This window comes from Anomalospiza imberbis, chromosome 1 (genome assembly GCF_031753505.1).
Source record: "Anomalospiza imberbis isolate Cuckoo-Finch-1a 21T00152 chromosome 1, ASM3175350v1, whole genome shotgun sequence".
Classification (NCBI taxonomy): domain Eukaryota; kingdom Metazoa; phylum Chordata; class Aves; order Passeriformes; family Viduidae; genus Anomalospiza; species Anomalospiza imberbis.
This window is the reverse complement of record NC_089681.1, coordinates 74,221,696-74,242,065: the sequence shown is the minus strand read 5'-3', so window position 1 is coordinate 74,242,065 and position 20,370 is coordinate 74,221,696. Positions and strand designations below refer to the sequence as shown.

At 38.6% G+C, this 20,370-nt stretch overlaps 1 protein-coding gene across 9 annotated transcripts in view; it reads left to right on the top strand.

The window, feature by feature from the left end:
* DNAH5 (dynein axonemal heavy chain 5) overlaps positions 1 to 20,370 on the top strand; it is a 137,699-nt gene that overhangs the window by 9,682 nt on the left and 107,647 nt on the right. For 7 of the 9 annotated variants that reach the window (XM_068196833.1, XM_068196846.1, XM_068196814.1 and 4 more), the window contains exons 2-3: positions 14,473 to 14,607; positions 16,429 to 16,513. In XM_068196833.1, the coding sequence (XP_068052934.1) occupies positions 14,473 to 14,607; positions 16,429 to 16,513 (220 nt within the window). The remainder of the gene's footprint in view (positions 1 to 14,472; positions 14,608 to 16,428; positions 16,514 to 20,370) is intronic. The other 2 variants (XM_068196837.1, XM_068196830.1) reach the window with 1 other exon arrangement.

The following is a 20,370-nucleotide window of genomic DNA, read 5'->3' as shown; positions in this document are numbered from 1 at the left end:
ATTCTAAAACATGGCAAAGCAACTATGGTTGCTCAGTCTTGGAAGTTCCTGTAATTCTTTGTGCTCCTCCTTATTACCTTGAATAACATACTTTTGTCTGCAGATGTCACTCTTGTAGCTTTTCCTTTTTTCACCTGACTGCACAGATGCCTGGAGCACTCCACTTATACCTTAAAACTGTTGCTGTAAGATCTAAGCCTTTTTCTAGCCTCTCCATTCCAACATTTAATCAAATCTCTGTCTCTGAAGGTCATTTCCCTTATGCTTTTCCTAAAAGCACTTGACAACTGATCTTTCTGAAAGCTTTATTTGCAAATCCATATAATTTAGCTCAATCTTCTTTACACTAATGCTTATTAACCTCTTTAGTGAACCTCAGCAGTTCATGATGAGTGTTTCTCTCTTTCATAAAAATATTTTTGGGTTTTCCTTTGGAAATTAAATAATTCGAGCTGCCTCCTAATTATATGCTTTAATATAACACCTGTTACTTTACCTACCAAGACTTCCTCATCGTGTATTTCTCATTCAACTAGCCCTGAAGGTGTGCATTTATTTTATTAGCCAGTGCCAGTCCTCTGATACTGATGCAGAGTACATGTCACATTAAGAAGTTTTACTCTATTGTCCAAATTTCTTTGTAAGTTTTGGGCATCTAGCCATCTGAGGCATTAATTTCCATTAATTTAGAAAAAAAAAACAAGGTTTTTTTCCTTTTTAGCTTATAAACTCATTATCTGGCCCCAATGTATTGCCTCCTTAATAGGAGGTTTCTGTGAATAAAATATTGAATTCTGCAGCAAAAATATATACAAATGTAGTATTCTTCTATTGCTTTCTTATAGAATCATAGAATGGTTTGGATTGGAAGGGATCTTACACAACATCTAGTTCCAACCTCCCTGCCATGGGCAAGGACACCATCCAGTACACAAAGTTGCTCAAAGCCCCATCCAGCCTGGCCTTGAACTCCTCCAGGGATGGGGCACCCACAGCCTCTCTGGGCAATCTGTTCTGTTGTCTCACCTTCCTCACAGTAAATATTTTCTTCCTAATATCTAATACAAATCTAACCTCTTCCAGTTTCACTCTATTTCCCCTTGTTCCGTCATTATGTGACACAAGTAAAAGTCCCTCTTTGTCTTTCTTGTGAACTCCCTTCAGGTGCTGGAAGGCCACAATTAAGTCACTCCAAAGCATTTTTTCTCTTCCAGGTTGACCGAACACAATTTTCTCAGCCTTTCACCTTAGGACAGGTGCTCCATCCCTCTAATAATCTTGTTGGCTCTCCTCTGGACTCACTCCAACAGGTCCATGTCTTTCCTGGGCTGGTTGCAGCAGTGCAGGTGGGACCTCACCAGAGAAGAGTAGGGGGACAGAATTCCCTCCCTCCCTTACTGCCTACACTGCTTTGGATGCAGCCCAGGGCAGTTTTGGCTTTCTGGGCTGCAAGAGCACATTGCTGGGTCATGTCCAGCCTCTCATCCACCAGCACTCCCAAGTCTTGCAATGCCATGTTTTTTTTGAAGACATTGTGGGAAGTTTCCTATTATTGTGGTGCACCATGGCAGGGACCTCACTTTATATTTCTTATCAGATATTATTCAGTCTGCTTCATCTTGCCTTATTGCATCTTTGTCTAATCTCTCAGGTTTTTAATTTATCTGGATTTTTTCCATGTCTTTGTTGTTCCAGCTTTTTGGAGGATACCTGCTGGCTTTTGCTCTGCTTTTTAGCTATGCTGACTGGCTTATGCTTTTTCTCATGTTTTTCCATGGTAGAAGCTGTGCAATTGTACTCTGTTTTCAGTATGGTGTTCTTAAATAGTTTGCATGTAGTCTGCAAAGATTTAATTATTTTGGCTGGTTATTTCTATCTTCTTACTTTTAGTGGTACCTCAGTTTGAAGATGCATTAGCTTTTCTACAGCTTTTGTTAGTGCTGTTGTGATGACCCACCCTTAAGGGGAAGGAAGCACCTAAGATTTGTAAATGCTCTTTGGTCAACAGGAACAAAAAATGTATGCGTGTCTGCAAATAATTAGAAAATTTTATTAGTAAATTACACTTGGATGGAAATTGGTGTGTAAGTCTCTGACCTACTATATTAACACCCAGCAGGGATTTGGATAAAAGAGTGTGGTGGAAGGGATGGAAAAATTTAAAGAGGGAGAGATTAATTAAAGAAAAAAATGAGAAAGTAAAGAAAGAGGGAAAGCATGAGAAATCAAAGAGCGAGAGATCAATTAAAGAAAGAAAGCAACAGAGAAAAAGAGAAAAAATGATCATCACTTCTGGTTCCAGCATGGATGCAACAGATAAGAATTGATCTAGCTGTGTCAGTCCACCGGTGAGACATTCAGGGTCTGGGGGGCACTGCCCAGACTTGAGAAAGTAGCTTTTTCATGAACAGGTTTCTATCTTTCTATGTAAGTTAGTTATCATGTGCAGGCCTTTCTGGAAAGGCATTGGATGGCTTTAGGGGTCATTGGTGTCTCAATCCCATGTTATAGTTCATGCCCACTTCCTGCCACTCATTGCTGCACTTGTGCTGTACTGTGTTGTGGTTCCTTCTCAGGGAAAAGTGCTGCTCTATCTCCAGTCTGGACTTCCTCCAGCAAAGGAGAAGTTCTTTCTCATGATGAGTTAACACCATGAATGGGCACCACTCAGGTTGCTGTGAGGCCTGGGTGGAGTGTGGGGATGCATCACTACAATCCATCTCGTCACCAGTCAGGTTCCCTGGGCCTCTACAGCTGTGAGGTTGTTAAATTTTGTATTTTATTTGAATGCTAATATTTTGAACCTGATATTGTGCCTTTTTAGGCACTGAGGCCTCATGTGTTTTTGAATTATGAACTTTCTATTATTGATGTCTAAAAAAACTAGTATCAGCATTGCAATCTGAAATGGTATTTCCCAGCTGTATATGAATACAGCTGAAGTTGCTGATTCTGTTCCCTGCCACGGGCCCCTCCTTGTCACTGTCAGCATGTCACAGTCAATATTTCCAGGCTAATTAGGCTGACACAATATCATATGCTGTGTCTACCTTGTTTGTGTCTGAAACTTTATGCTGTTGGACTCTGGTTGACTCACCAACTTGTTTGAGCACTGAACTCTTTTAAACCTATGTGCACTTTTCCACATTTCCTATGTAGTAAATACCTTGATGTATGATATAAGGTACCAATGGTATGATGCACCAAGGTACTTCCTTATGCTATTCTGGTAGTTTCTAGTGCTATTTTTACAGCCATTTCCTAGTCTGATCCCCCAGATCCCCCAGCTTTGTTCCTGAGACTTTTCCTGCTTAGGTTAAAGCAGTTATGTCCTTGTTTTAGTTTTCTATTTTCTCCCACCTTGTTTAAAAGGACAACATTTTACTGTTCAGCCTTTTGCTATGGCTTGCAGTGTGACAGGTGGAACCCTCTGCTTTATCATGTCATTAGCTCCTGGTACGTCACACAAGTGAATATGTATTTTGAGAATAAATGACCTTTAGGGCCTGATAATATTTCCTCAGTCTATGTTTAAAACCTCCTCTCTAATATTAAAGACTAAAAGCCACAAAATTTATCTAAATTGTTTCTTCCAAAACCATTCCTTTAATTTCAGGATTGTTCTCATCTTCCAGTTAATCTGGGCGGACCTTGTTTCTTTCCTGGTCTTCAGTTGCATGCTGAGAATTTATCATTCTCTTTAGTCTGCATTTCAGATATTCCAATATCCGAGTGGTGCTGGGGATGTTTGAAGATCCTGAGGTAGGGTACTTTTGCCTTTGATCCTTGTGCTGGCTAAGTTGATGGGCGCAATGTCCACATAATTTGAAATAGGAAAGAAGGTGGGAGGTTTTGTAGTTCCTTAAAATGGAAAATTTATCATTACCATAGTTACATGAATGGCAATTTTCTGTCCACACATCCTGTTTGTCCTGGTAAACAGAAGGCTAATTATTTATCTGTCAACTCTATAATTAAGTGTTTTATCTTTAAATTTTATTTTATTAGTGGTGGATCAAATAGGAAAGCATAGTCTGGAGAACAAATGTTTTGCCTAAAGCAGAAGAGGGAATTAGACTAGGACTTCCTACATGGTAGGCTTGTTCTTTAAGCAGTACTATCTTTCACATAAAATCCTTGATGACTAGCAATGTAACATGGTTAAAGTCTTAGTCATATCTATTACCTCATCAAGCAAGTAAGGAGTGTAATTTTCAGCTATGATAGCTTTTCTTTTTTTCTCTTTTTTCCCTCTTTTTAAAACATCTTTGAGCTGAAGATATTAGGTGTCTGACAAATTGTACACTTGTTAGATATTTTAAGACAAAAAGCATTTCTTGGAATGACAAGTGATCCATGTGCCTACTAGTGCAGGAAATCACTAAATATGTTGAAGTTTTAATTTTTCTCAGCAGAGCAGTTAAAAATTCTTGCCTTCAAGGTATTAAAGCCTCAGTGTTATTTGACTTTGAAAGCAGCTCAAGGTAATGCCTACCTTCAGCTGCGGTTATTTTCATTCTAGCTGTATCAAGAGAATGCAGCAGAGTCGAATATACTTTTCTTTAGGTTCCTCCAGTTATATTCAGTGTAGATATTAATCTGTGATTTGTCAGTGGTCATGTCTGTAAAGAATATTTCAATTGCAAAATTTTGTATCGATTATTTTGTGAAAAAACCCATGAAAGTCATGTACACTTTCAGCTTTTAACCACTAGATGGTAGCTAACTACTATCTACTATCCTAATTGCCCATAGTAAAAGAACCCTCGTTGCCGTAACTGTGCAATGTAGCACTAACAAAAAACCCCATAGAATCATAGAATATGCTGAGTTGGAAGAGACCCATCAGGATAATCGAATTCAACTCCTGGCCCTACTCAGAACACCTCAGGAGTCACACCATGTGCCTGAGAACCGTGTCCAAATGCTTCTTGAACTGGTGCTGTGACCACTACCCTGGGGAGCTTGTTGCAGTGTTTAGTCACCCTCTAGTGAAAAACCTTTTCCTGATATCCAACCTAATCTTCTCTTACTGCTCTTTAGGCAATTCCCTTGGGTCCTGTCACTTATCACCACAGAGAAGAGAGAAGTGTCTGCCACTCCTCTTCCCATCACGCTGTGGGGATGGAGCCCTGCAGAAGCCCACTAGTGACTGGTCTCCAGCTGGATGTTACCCCATTTACTCATTTTGATACTGGAACATGAACAAAGTCTTTTGGCATTGAGAAATGAACTTTCATAAACCCTAAAATAGTATGGCAACTCATTATTTTAGTTTGAAAAGTGTATCTCTGACACAGTTGACTGTGTGCTTCATAGTTTTTTACTCATTTGCACAGCAGTAATTTACCCCAGATCTGACTTAAGGCTTTGCTGGGTGCAGAGCAGAGCTAAGGCTAGCCAGAGACATATGGAAGACTAAAATTATTCTTAGAATTTCCAGTTATAATACAAGATCCTCATGAATGATTAAATTAAATTATTAAAAATTATCCAACTTCACCATGGATCTTGCACTCCTGAAGCATCTGGAGAGGAAATGTGCTCTTCAAATTACAGATCTGATGGTGTATTACCAATAAAATAAAGGTAAAAGAGGAGGTTTTTTTTTTAAAGTTGGTTAAAATCTGCAAGGAAACTCTTTTTTTCCCAAATTATAAAAATGTTTCTATAAGTCAAATCTGGTACTATGATAGAACAAGGAATCTTTGTTAAGCTCTGCCTCAGCAAGAATTGTTCTGGTCAAAAATATGAAAAAATTGACCTAGGTTATTTGACCTGTTTATATAGCCCTTATACACTATCCAATCCAATGCTCTAGTGGATATAAAGCAAATTCCTAAAGCAGTATTTTTATAGCAGTTTAAGCCAAAATCAGCTAAACTATATTTAAGGCTGATCATTGTTTGTTTTTGTGGCTTATAAGCCAAAGAAGAGGTAGAGGTTATAAAAGTCTGGCATATAACTGTTGACCAAAAGGTTGCTTCTCAGCCTTCTGGGTTGATTGCATTAATGTTGTGCCAAAGTGGCTTTGCTGGAAGTCTGGATTTTGACCCGAGGACAGCAGTGACCTGACGATGGCAGTTAAGCACTGTCTCAACCACTTCATTATTTTCTGTTTTCTTTTTTATAACTTAATGACATGGAAGATCACTAGAAGTTAAATTCCATAAATGTCAATGATCTTGGAATGACTCTAACCAGCATCAGTGTATAATCTACTAATGTAAATGCAGGCTGCTCCAAGGATTCTGAGGATATATTACAGCTGCAAAGAGAGTTCCTGTGTAAGGTAATGATTTGTGATTATTTGATATCAACACATATATGGGCTCCTTTCATGGGTTAGATTAATCCTTGTAATGATTGACAGTCATTTTCATTCTAAAAGTGTCACATTCCAAGTTACTTAAATGACTGCAATTTCTGGATCTTGAAGACTATTTCTTTTTGCAAATGATAAATGAGCTGACAGAGATGCTCTGTTAGGCTTGCCATTTACAAACAAGAAAACTAGTTGAAGATGGGGAAGATGAGAGAACATTTAACTTCAGGGATCATGAGATTGTGGAGCTTAAAACCCTGAAAGAAACTTAGACTTTAAACATCAGATTTTTGACTTGAGGGAATCTTCTTGGTGGGAACCCATGAAGGACTTCCCAAGCAGGAAACAGGGCTGAAGAAAGTTTTGTGACCTGCAAGCATAACATCATTGGAACACGCAGACAGGCCATTCAATGTGCAGAAGGAAGAGACCTTGTAGGAGGCCAGCATGGATGAACACAGAGGGTATGAATGCAAACATGCAAGCTTCCTTAGAAGCTTGGGATGAAGTAGAATCAGGGCCACCCAGGAAGGATATAGGCACAATGTCTGAGTTCATAGAGATAGGGTTAAGAAGCTCAGCTGGCATTCAAACTTTTGAGGAAGGCAAAGGGAAAATACGATATAGTTTTTAAATACACTGGCAGCAGAAGAAAATGTAGGCCTGCTGCTCAGGGGAACAGGAGACTAAGGAGCAAAGAACATGGGGAGGTTGAAGTTCTTAGTGACTTTTTAAATCAGTTTTCATGAGCTGGCTTTGCCCTCTCGCTCTTTTAGACCTTCAAGCCTCATAATGAACAAAAATGAGGGATTATCCATGGTAGCCAAAGGTAGTGTCAGGGAGCACTTAAGCCAATTGGTTGTATAGAAGTCCATGGGGGCAGATAAGATATACCTGAGAGTCCTGAGAGAGGAAACCAGTATCATTTTGAGGCCCATCTCTCTTCAAAAGGCCATGATGATCTGGGGAGTTTTCTGATAACTAGAAAAAGACAAATGTTACACCTGAATCAATTGGATTGGAAAAGACCTTTGAGGTCATCAAGTCCAACCTATGACTGAACACCACTGTGCCAACTAGATCATGGCACTAAGTGCCATGCCTGGTCTTTCTTAAACATCTCCAGGGACAGTGACTCCATCACCTCCCTGGGCAGCCCATTCTAATGTCTAGTCACCCTTTCTGTGAAGAAATTCTTCCTAATGTCCAACCTAAACCTCCCCTATGCAGCTTAAGACTGTGTCCTCTTGTCTATGAAGTGGAGAAAAGGGAGGATCCTGGGAATGACACACCAGTCAGCTGCTCCTGGTAAGGTCGTGAGGCAAACTGTTCTGGAAGCCATCTCATGGCACACAAAGCACCAAGGAGCTGATTTTGAGCAGCCATCATAGATTTACCAGTGTCACATTCTTCATGATCAGCCTGATTGCCCTCTGTGGTGAGATGGATGGCTGTATAGACAAATGGGAAGCAGCAGTGGTGGGTACTGAGAGAACTCTGCTCATTTAGCCACAGGAAGAAAAGGCTAAGGGGAGATCTTATTGCAGCCTGTAATTGTCTAATAAGAGGGTAGAGAGACAACAAAGCTGAACCCTTGATTAATGCTTCATTAAGGTTTGCGGTAATAAGAGCCAACATACACAAACTGGAACGTGGCAGATTTCAACAAGATGGGAACAGACTTTATGCTGGATGGTCAAGTTATGATGGGCTCAGTTATGTAGTTCCAGAGGGTGCAAAATTTACACCCTCAGATATTAAATCTGCAAACATCTCTGAACAACCCACTCTAATTGAACCTGCTCTGAGCAAAAGACTGGTCTAGATAACTTTTGGAGATTTTTTAAAATTCTCATAACTTTTGGTGATTTTTAAAAATTCTCTTAATTTAGTGATTCTGTAGGTTATTTGCTGTGAATTAATAGCATTTTAGGAGAAAGATCTGTGATTTTTAGCTGTTTTTTCAAGAGATATAAGGTTTTTTTTTTTTCTTCTTATTCTTTTAAAAAAGAGCTTTTATTGCTGCATGGCAAAGTTAAGCCTGTTGGGCTGAGCTTTTACTTTAGAAACCGCATACATCATGCAAATAAGTATAGAATTACAGAATGGTTTTGGATGGGAGGAACCCCAAAGATCAATTGGTTCCAGCCTCTCTACCATGGGCAGGGACACCTTCCACTAGACCAGATTGTTCAGAGCCCCATCCAGCCAACCTTGAACACATCCAGGATTGGGGCATCCACAGCTTCCCTGGGCAACCTGTGCCAGTTCCTTACCACTCTCACAGTGAAGAACCTGCTGTCCTGCAGCTTAAGGCCATTCCCTCTTGTCCTGTCACTACTATGCCATTGTGAAATGTCCCTCCAGCCTTCTTTCAGGCCCCCTTTAGGAAATGGTAGGTGCTGGAAGGTCTCCCCAGCGCCTGCTCTTGTCCAGGCAGAACAGCTCTAGCCCTCTCAGCCTGTCTTCACAAGTGAGCTGCTTCAGTCCTGTGATCAACTTAGTGTCTCTCCTCTGGACTCCTTCCAACAGAATGTAAATAATTGATTCCTCAGTGGTTTGAATATATCCATAGGAATTAACTTTATATGTAATATTTAATAGCATGTTTAATTTTAAACAATAACTCTGTAAAGGGTTCAGAGAAATCTATGGATATATACTTTTACCCTAAATGTAATTTTTTAGTCTTTCTCTTTCAAACATGTATGCACAACTGGATTTGACTGCAGTAGGTGGGGAAGATGTAGATAATGCAGGGAAAATGGTTTTTACTCATGTGATTTTTGTCAATGCTAAGGTTGTCAAGTGCTTTTAGAAATTACTCACATCAATATGAGTGGAAACAGAAATATTTAGGGACATTTAAAGCCAGAAATAGCTGTAAAATGTCTGTTTTCTTGTTACTAATACTGGATAATTAGATTGTTTTTCTTGGCATTTTCAAGAGGACATTGGATTATGTTCAGTCACTGAAGTGGAAAAAAAATTAAAGCTCTTTTAGGAAGAAAAAAACCTAACATTTCTTGCTGAAGAAAAATTTCTGTATTAAGCAACCATTGTACAATTGAAAAATAAGTGTAACTGAATGTACTTGTATAAAAGCATGAATAGAAAACTCAGTAATTTACAAGCCTGTAGGTAAAAGATATTTAAAAGTTGCTTGACTGTTGCTATATATTTAAACAGTCACCTGTGACAAGAAAACAAAGATGCCTGTTGACACAAGGATTGCTTCAGAAGGCTAAACACAAATCAGGGAAGCAATTATAAAATTGACTTCTGCAAATACTTATGGTGCCCTTGAGTATGATGAATTGTATCCAGCCGTGTTTGTATGTAAACAGTATCACCTTAACAACACTGTGGTTGGTAGCAGTAACTTTCAAGGCCCAATCTATAGGCAGTAAATTCTGGTGGCTAGAGACATCTTGTTTCTGTGGTAGTGCAATTTAATTTTCTAGCAATTTGTATGCACACTAGAACTGAATTTTAAATACAGAGATAAGGTTAATAGGTGCTGTTTTTTTAATGTCCTTACTATATTTTTCCAGAGTTATTTTGGCATTGCTTCTGAAAGGAAAGAAACAAGTGCAAACAAAAGGCTGGGGGGAGTACAAAATGATGACTGTAGAAGCTTTCCCCATGGATTAGGGCTTGTTCCTGAAAAACAGTGCTTGATGCTATATTGAATAGTACAATGTTTAGGGCTGGAAGAAAGCAACTTTGGAAACGAAGCATTGGCAGAATTATAAAGGTAAGGAAAACTGATTTTTGAACTAGGTTTAGACTAATAAATATATAATTTGAATAAAGATGTGTATTGAGGGGGGAGGGCATAGAAAAAAAGTTTTAAAATAGGCATAAGTGGATGATGTTAGTTGCACAATTTGTTTTGAAAGGCAAATTTGCACTGGACGGTGTTTATGCATTTGGCTAGTGGTTCTTGTATCTTGCCCAGATTGTTGCAGTGGTCTGGTAATGATATAATTTGACAAATGCTATATTAGTACACTAAAGAGTTTGATGTTAGATGTGGCAACAAAACATGGGCTGACTCTGCCATGAAGGAATATAGAAATGTAACTTCACTTTCCCCATACTTTTAAGATGGGAATAGAATTTTGAAGTCAATACTTAGCACTAAGAAACCACAATAGACTATAGAAGTCATTAAGATACTTAGACTAATTTTAAAAGCTGGTTATTTAAGCAAACGGTTCCTGCATTAACGCAATGTGATGACACATGTGCAGAGCTCTGATTTTTGAGATTTAAGAGTTAGGTAAGGAAACTGACCTAATTCTTAAGGGTTTGTATTTTTTTGGAAAGAGGAAATAAAAACATTGAAACTTGAAAATTGAAAACTCAGGGTGCTTGAAAATATTTGAAATGGTGTGCAGTTTACTTTTGAAGGGAAATTCATGAGCAAGGCTTATGTAATATAGAACATCTTAGCAAGTTAAAGGAGAGACAAAGGAATTCCATGCTGGTTAAATAAATTTTGGATAAGACAGTAAACTAACAATAAAACATTGTTACTTTTTGACTCTTTCACCATTGAACTTCCCTGTAAAGTCTTGCTCATCCATAAGACTTTGATTTCAGCATGTCTAAATTCAGCAATGCACAGTATTCTGACAACAAAATGCATCATTTGCTGGATAAAGAGTGTTCAGAACAAGTTTTATCTTGTGTGCACATGACTTGCATACTAAACAACATTCTTCCTAACTCTATTTGAGGTATCTGCATTAGCAGCTTCAGTCTGTAATGGAGAAGCTGGCAATAGACAATAGCTGGTTTCTAAACCTGTTATTTCAAAAAATGAACCCATTGCATCTCTGAGTTGTGCTCTTTTAGTATCTGCTGCTTAAATATATATACTTTTTAGCAGCTAGGAAGATTTTTGAAAATTTTAATTTAAATCTCAAATTATTTCTTCAGACTGATAGTAAGATGTTTATGGGTTTAGGTATATGAAAGATTTAGGCATCTCTTTCTTTTCTTGCTTCAGGAGAAGATGTCTATTGAAATTAGTTTCCTGTGCCAAATTGTTAGTTTTTAGGTATTAGGAATTTTAAGGTTTTATGTAACATAAATCAAGCTACATGTTGTAACTGGACTCATCACCAGAAAAGGACTTTTCAGTTAATGAGTTTAGCTTTGGACCATCATCTGTTGTGGGACTGTCATATGACCTCTCACACCTTCATAACCAAAAGTGGTTAAAGAAACCCAAAACTAACTTGGCTGTGTTACCTGTGTTGTTCTTTACATGAAAAACTGAGCTGAAGTTGTACAATAAAAAACTTGGACAATCTTTCCAGATATCTAAGTGAGACAATGTTTATCTCTTGTAAATACTGCATCCTTCTATGTCATGGGACATTAGGAAGAAGCTTTGATGTATCACCTTGATCAGAGTTGCTGGTGATACTTTTCAGGATTTGCATGTCGGTGTTACTGCATGTAACAGCAATTTCTCTTTTACCTACATAAATGATCTTGTGTGTTTCAGCATCCTTCCATCTTCAAATCTTAGTATTTCAGTGTTCTATGAAATTCTGACTTACACAGAGCTGCCTATTCTTGGGTAATATTTTTTGGTATAGATTCTGTTTAGGCCTATGTACTTTTGTAGTGAATACTGCAGGATATAAAATTACAAAAACTCCTAGGCCATGACCACAATGCTGATTTGAAGTGAGATGTGAGGGTAGCTAAAGGGGAAAGGGAAGAATGAGAGGTAGAAAGCTCAGCATTTTCTTGTAATTAATTATCTGAGATTCCTAATCCTAAGTAAAGAATAGCTTTAAAATTCATTATTTTGGTAGTATGCAAATAGAAGCTCAGAAGCTAGACTGGAAGACAGTTTCCAGCATAGCCTCCTAGAGTTTTTAAGTACATAAATTAGTGGCTTGCTTTTGAAAGCACTGAAGTTAGGTTTCCTCTACTTTTTTGTGTACAACCTAAAGGATTAGGTTGTACACAGAAAAGTAGAGGAAACTTAACTTTTAACCTAAAAGTGAGCCAGAAGTTTCTTCTAATGACTGCAACAACTAATGTGTGAATCTGTGATTGAGCAACATTTCATTTGGGAAGTAAAGGAAGTTTGTAGAAATGATAACTCATCAAAATATAGAAGCATGACAGTTTGAATTTTATGGAGTGTTCTTGCATTGCATTTTAGCAACTCTCAGGAAAAAATGTGTGGAACTCACATTAGTAATAGAAATAGCCAACATATCAAAACAAATGCCTTCCAGTAGTGACATGTGATAAATACAAGTCAAAGTCTTAATCTTCACAGAACTACTGCTTTACCATTTAATTGTTTCCTGTTTCTCTGGGCATGGTTCATGAAGTAACTTAAGTTAATTAGACTTTTAAAGTTTTGTGATATCTTAATTAATATTCTTGTTGCTGGACTTAGACAACAAGTATTGCCCAGTGCTGTATGAACAACTATGCACAGTAGTTTGTGTCACAGGGCTTGAGACACAGCAAAAATGAGTTTCAGAAAACAGAAACAAATGTTGGGGCATGATTGCTCAGTTTGAAGAAGAAGGTGCTCATGATTTCAGCCTATACAAACAGAAACTTGTAGAAGAAATGGAGGCTATGAACATGTCAAGAGCATCTGTATAGGTGGAGCTGGTGACTTAATAAAACAGTGTAAGATGTAGTCTTGTATAATAATATATCTGGAGCTCTATATTGGAAACACAAGCAGAGTACTAAAGTAGTCTCTCTGTAGTTTAGGCAAAACAAAAGGCTTCTTTCTGTATTAAATAGAAGCTAATTGGTAGAGTATTGGGTTGTATTTTTCTTAAAGATGCCCTATCAGTTGCGTTCAAATTACTTGAACAATAGTTTTGATGATTCTATAGTTATCATCTAGTGTGAATGAAGCTGATTCAGACAAAATGGTTGCTTTTTGCATGTCTAACGAGGAGGAAAACTTATGCTCCCGTTTTAAAAACATGTAGGAAAAGCCAATCCTGTGATGACACTTTACTTTCAGGAAACTGGAGACCATGTTAGGGTATGAGAGGGGTAAAATAGCACAAAGTACATGTCCGAATTAATCTGCTAATGTGTTTTTCAGACATATCTGTGTAAAAAATAGGATTTGTATGTTTGTTTTTTATATGGAGAAATATTTCAAATGCATTTAGCATTTATGAAGGCATGGTAGTAGTTACAAGTTTACCAGGTATTTGAAAATTCCTTCAGAAAGTAGGAAAGATATTTACATAAGGATATAAAGTATATTATGCAGGCCCTTTTGGCTCTGCAGAAGCTTGTGGATAAATCACTTATGCATACTTTATGAAGTTACCAGTTTTCTCCTAATCACCAGGGAAATAAGGATTGAATTTACCACCAATGAAACATCATTCTAAATTTCTTTTGAAAATGAAATTATATTGAATCTTGTAACCCGCAAGCACAATAATACCAGTAACTATTCCAGAAGGCTATTTTGTCTATAATGTAATGAGGTGTGTTACGTATGGGATTTCAATTTAATTAGAAGAGTAGGCTTACTGTTTGAAGAATGGTATAATAGCTATAGTTAAGCACATTTGTAAACACTTGTGTACCTTGAGGCTTGTGGTTTGTTTTACTTCTTGTTATATTAAAGAGATAATGTATAAAACCTTAGCTTCCTCCAGCAGCATCTGTCTTTATTAGGGAGTGCTTGCAATGTCTTCCACGCATAACAAAGATCAGTCAGAATCCTGTCTTGACTTGATGGTCATACGTGACTAGACTGAAAAGCTGAGACGAAGGACTTAGGGTTTGAAGGTAAATTGCAGAATAATGGAGCTATACATATTAAATACTTTTTTTTTCCCTACAAAACCTTTCAACAAATTAGCTTTCTGTACAACATTATTTATGATAGAAATGTTGTGATAAATCTGAAAATGGAACACCAGAAATAAACTGTAAAATTGTCACAAAGGCTGCTTCTAAAATATTCATTTGAGCACCATAAAAACATAAATCACAAGTGTGGATTGAATGTAATAGCCTTTACTTTCAAAAATAAATTTAAAACATAAATTTTAAAGCTTTATTTTTGTCTTCAAATTAGATAGTGAATTTTTCATTGTCCACTTTGTATTTAATAACAGCAAAAGCTCAAGGATGAGAGGGAGGCTAAACGTGCTCGTCTGGATGGCAGACATGATTACTTACTGGATATCGTTGCCTCTTGTGTGAATCTGGACAAAGCAGAAGTAGAAGATGCTATTCTTGATGGAAACCAGGTAATCTGATGAATTTGAAAGTTAAGCTCATAGTATACTTTGGAACTAATATTACTGTTAAATTCTTGGTGAGATAGTTTTCAGACTTCACACCTGAGATCACTCAAGTCTTCTCCTTGAAAAATATTTTTCAGTATTTTTACTTAATTTGAACAAAAGTTTTCTTAATTCCAGGACCTATTGTAACAATATTGATTTTTAAATTGATTAGAATTTCTCCTTTCTTGTGGTTATAGTTAATGTGCTAAAACTTATGACTGTATTTCATAGTGAAACCACAGTGTGAAGTCTCCCAGTCCTTGAGTACACAGCACAGAGAGGCTCAAGAGTCCTGGCAACAGCAGGTTGCGTGTTGCTGTTTCTGTAAGGCTGCCAGCAGCATTTGTGAGGCTGTATTGCAATCTAGTGTAGCAAATTAAAATAGGTAGAAGCTACTTGACAAAACAGAATGGCTTATGTGATCTGACTGTGACTGCATGAGGGCTAATACAAATTCATATATTGAGACATTGAAAAATATCACTTTTTAAAAGAGCTAGGTAGGTAGAAGTAGATATTTTACTTCCTGACACTACAATAAACATGGCTGTAGTTTGGGTTTTTATGGTTTGTTTTCTCTTGTATTCTCTTTCCCTCAGTGTGCCTTCAATTTATGCATTTCCATTTCAGAGCTAATATTGTTGAGAAACTGAAGAAAGTCCAGTGGAAGACCAGAAAGAAAGGGTGGGACACAGGGCACATGAAGTATGAGATGAGGGAGAAAAGGTTGAGTGGCACTCAAATAGTAGCCTGCAGCTGCTTGAAGAGTGGTTGCAAAGATGACAGAGCTGAACTATTCTCAGTGGGTGCAGATGATAATGCCAATGATAAAGCCACATCTTGCAAAATGGCCACCAAGAGACCCTTCTTCACCAGGAGGATAATAGGAATTACCTTCCCTCCCCCTGGCATGGGAATGGGTTACTTCAAGTCAGTTGTGGAATTTCTGTCCTTGGGGTCTTTGAGACTCAGTCTAGGAAAAGCTCTAGATGATCTGAGCTGCTGTTGGTGACACAGGGCGCTGGTCTCAACTCAAGACTTCCCAGAGGTCCCTTCCAACATTTCTGTGAGTTCATGAGATAGCAAATGAGCAGTGCAGAACACCGTCATGCACATTAAAAAGCAGAATTTGTTTCAGCCTTTGTGCATTCTATCTCTAAATGGTTTTCCTGGCAAACTATAGTGCCGGAGAATAGCTGTCAGATGAGGAAAATATAGGCAATTTCTACACTTGGAAAGAGAGTAGTGTAATAGTTGTTTTGACCTCATCTTGGAGGGCTGAGCCAAGATTTTCTGGAATAGCAGTTCATTATCTTGGTGTAACGCAGGCTTTTTATTAATGGAAGAGGGATAATTGTGGCTTTCTTCCAGTTTCAGGTGATCTTTTAGCCTTTTTTCTGCACTAGAAAGCACAAATGGCACCATCTAATGTTTCTGAAGATGAACTTGAAGGAGCTTTTTCTGCTGAAGATAGCTAATGTAGTTAGGGACTACATAGAAGAATGACTCAGATCTAGAAATGGATGAGGCCAGACTTTCAAGTGCCGAGACATGGATCAGCATATTAGCATAAAGCAACTCAGTTTCTTCCTCAGCCTGTGTGGCCTATACGTGAGATTTGTGGACTGCACTACCAATACATGCTTCAGTGATGCTTGATGGCAGCCTTGAATTGATGAAGTCCTGATACTTGTAAACAAGTAAATAAGCAAAGGCTTCCCCTGTTGCTGTGATATTAATCAAATCAATGACATATTATGATTTTAACATTATTTCAAACAGATAGAGCGCATGAACAGATTCCTGGCCCCTGGAGGTCTGCGTCATCTGATATTCTACTATCAAGATGTGGAAGTAATGGATACAGGTAAAGCAACTTATATTCTCCTGTAAAATGTTACAGTTGTGCTGAGCAAATGTGCAAGGACAAAGAAAACAATCAAGTTCTTATAAACTGGGACTTAAAGCAAGACAGGTGTGGTCATACCAAGGCATTGATCCCTGCTCATGAAATGACAATTGATGAAATTACCAAAGCTTATTAGTGCACTTCTGCATATTGCTACTATGAAGCAGCAAAGTACTTCCTTGTGAGCTTAGCAGCTCTTGCCTGTGGGAATTTGTTTTTGATAATTAAAAGGTCACTTTCACACAAGGTGAGCAGTGACAGATGCTGTTCCTATCCTCTTCAATCATGCCACCTGTTGACCCTAGAAGCCATCCATATTTCTGGGCACATGGCCATCCATCTAGGTGGTCCTGTTACATGACAAATGCCTTCATGAGGTCCACATTATGGGTAGAAGGGGTGTTACCCCAGAAGTCCCTTCTGCACGTACCCCTTTACTGAGTGCCCCCATGTTACACATTTCTGGGGGAAACTTCCTTCTCCCTTACCCTGGAGGTAGCTCAGGACCCCTGTGACAAGGACATCCTCTTTTTGCCCATGGCTCCTCTTCCAGAGCCTCCAGTGCTGCTGCTGTTGGGACTAGTCAGGTGTTCTGTGACCTCTCAGAGCCTGTAACTGGCTGGTGGGAGTTCACACCAGTTGGCTACCCTGGATGTACATGAATAGTCCCGTAAACATATCTATGCTTAGCTGTATAAATGGGTTTATATATAGGTAAACATATACCTAGGTGAATGTACAAATATGGTTTTATATTTCATGCATTTTCAGTATATATATGTATGTATGTATTTTCTTCAGTATATCTGTATATATCTAAAAGGGATGAAAAGACTTTTTAATATGATATAAGCAACTTTAATAAAAAAAGTTTCAATAACACAGAAATACAGTTAAATGAAAACACAAACCCAATCACTAATTTAGAAATCTGATGAGCCAGTTTTAATGTGCCTGAGACAAAGTGGTGAAAGTATGACAAAGAGAGTGTGAGACAAGGGTCAAAGCCTAGGAATCTAATGAGTGTTGCCCAACACACAATGAGTGCTCACCAACAAATCACAACCACGCTACAGTATGGTATGATTTTGGTAACCTTTTGGGGTTTGGTGCTAAATATAGGCAATATGGAAAGCAGTTGAAAAAAAAGCACACAAGCAAAACCTAAATGAATTCATGGCAAAGTGTGCATTGTGTGAATAAGCAAAAGTCCCTAGAACATCAGGCACAGGAGGAAAAAAAAGTTTAAAAAATAAGGTAGTGATGGAGCAGACAGGGGGGATTAAGTGAGTGGGCTGGAGACTGACTTTACTCACAGCTGTAAGTGCAGTCACTTGTAATACTGTCAGACAGTAAAACTTCTGCTGTACATTTTCCCTTTGTAGGTGGAATAGAGTTTATAAAAGAATTATGTGTTGATTGTTCAGGGCTGTGGTTCACAAGCTGTCAAAGCAAAAATCTCAGTTGTGGTGGTAGCTACTAACTGGTAAAACTAAGTGAAATTTTGTGGCATTACACACACCTTCTTAGCAAGCGTAATTACTACAGCCACCTCATACACAAGCTGGTTTTCTGACCATGATGTGGATCAACCAACATTTGAGTAAGAGCAGAAGATGATCCCATGAAGGAGTATGCAAGGAAATTTGTGTTTCTGCAGAGCAGGAGACTGTATCTGTGAGTTCAGGAAGATCTACTTCAGCGTTCTAAGGTGTCTTTTAAAAGTTTGATTTCTTGCAGTGTTTTGAAGATCACTATTCATGTGAATTTTAAAAACTTCTAGCACCCTTTTCACTAAGAGTACATCTTTTCTAAAGAGATTGCAGGTTATACTACCTACTTCACCTCCACAGACTGTGGGAAAACTCTGACTTTTGCTGGTCTTGCCTCTCTAATTACTTGTGGCACTTTGACCATGGCTGGATGCCAGGCACCCATGAAAGCTGCTTACTCACCTTCCATTGCTACAGCTGAACAGAGGAGAGAGAATTTATTGAAGGTTTCATGAATTGAGATAAGGACTGGGAGAAAACGCTCCAAGGGCAAAACGGGCTTGGCTTAGAGGTACAAAGTGAATTTATTACCAACTAAATCAGAGCAGGATAATGAGAAGTAAAATAAGCCCTTAAAAACACCTTTTCTTCCCCTGACACCTCCCTCCTTCCCACTGACAGTGCAGGGAGACAGTGATGTGGGGGTTTTGGTTAGATCATCCCCCAAGGTTTTCTTTCACTGCCCAGGGAGGGGAGTCCTTCCCCTGTGAGACTGTGGGTCTCCTCCCACGGGAGACAGTTATCTGTGAACTTCTCCAATGTGGTTCCATCTCATGACCAGCAGTCCTCCCAAAACTGTTGCAACGTGAGTCCTCCCAAGGACATAGAGTCCTCCCAAAACTGCTGCAACATGGGTCACTCTTCCACAGGGTGCAGTCCTCCAAGGACAGGATGCTCCAGTCTGGAAGCAAGGGACCTCTCTCTCCCCTGGGTCCCCCACTAGATCACAGTCTCTTCCAGGCATCCACCCACTCCAGCACAGGCACCTCCCCATGTTCTCACCTCCTCCTTTTTTCTGTCTGGTTATAAAACTGCACCCCAAACTTTGTTTTGATTTTCTTCTCAAATGCATTATCAGAGAGGCATTACCACCATCTCTAATTGGCCCAGCCTTGGCCAGCAGCATCTCCATCAGGGATTGGCTCTGCTGGACATAGTGGATGCTTCCAGCAACTTCTCACAGAAGCACATCTGTGGCCCCCCCACCACCAAGAACCACGCAATACTGAAACGTTACTGCAGTATAAAGATAGTGCAAGTTTATTTGCGTGCAATACATCAAATTCATAACATTTATAGAGTCAGGTCTTTTGCTGATGACAGAGCCCTTGTACTTCTGAGGTATATGAAAAGGAGATTTCTTCAGAACTGCGGTGAAAAAAGGGAGAGAGAAAGATGATGCGAAGAGAAGGATGGGAAAGGAACTTATCATGGCCACCTGATCCAAAATAGGGAATCCTGGTGCAGATGGTCATATACCTGAAAGAAATGTGCAGAGGGGTCTATCACTTTTTGGATGTTGTCCTTTAACTACTGTCCTCAACAACCTACTTTTTCATCTTTTTATTGTAGTAGTGCCTCACTGAGATGTGTATGCATACAATTTTACTCTGAGGTAACACGGAAAAGCTAGTAACATGGTAGAGTGAGGTATTGTGACCAAATACATATGAGAAATATTTTACCCCCAGAGACACTGCTTCTTCTTAGTGACCCTTTACAAGTGTTGCCAGCAGTCTGAATGTGGGAGCAGTATATTCATGTTGGGGGAAGAAGAAAGGACAAGGAAGTCCCTTGTAGCTCCCTTATTAGTTTTTGTTTGTTTGCTTTCTCCCCAAAGAATCTGCTATGGCCTCTTTCTCCTTGTTTTCAGAAGCACCCTATTTTTTTTTTCCTTATGTTTGCACATTTTTAGGGAAGGACAGTTGATAGTAGCTCCTCTAAGGTAAAATACATCATTACATTTTCTGATTTTTAATTTTTCTTTTTCAAGCAAGAGAGCATTATCTACAACTGCATGATTGAGACTATAAAAGGACCTTGAACCTGAACCATTATTTAGAAGGAATAGAAAAAACAAATAAATGAATAGAAAAAAAAAGGCTTTTGATGCAAGAATGACAAAACTAGATGAAATATTTTTTACTGTGCCATGAAGACTCTGAATGCTGCATACTTTCTGTGGATAGTTCTGTGAGATGCCTCCAGGAGACTGGGACTCGGAGAAACACAAATGACTGAACTGTTTGTGTAGAGAACTTT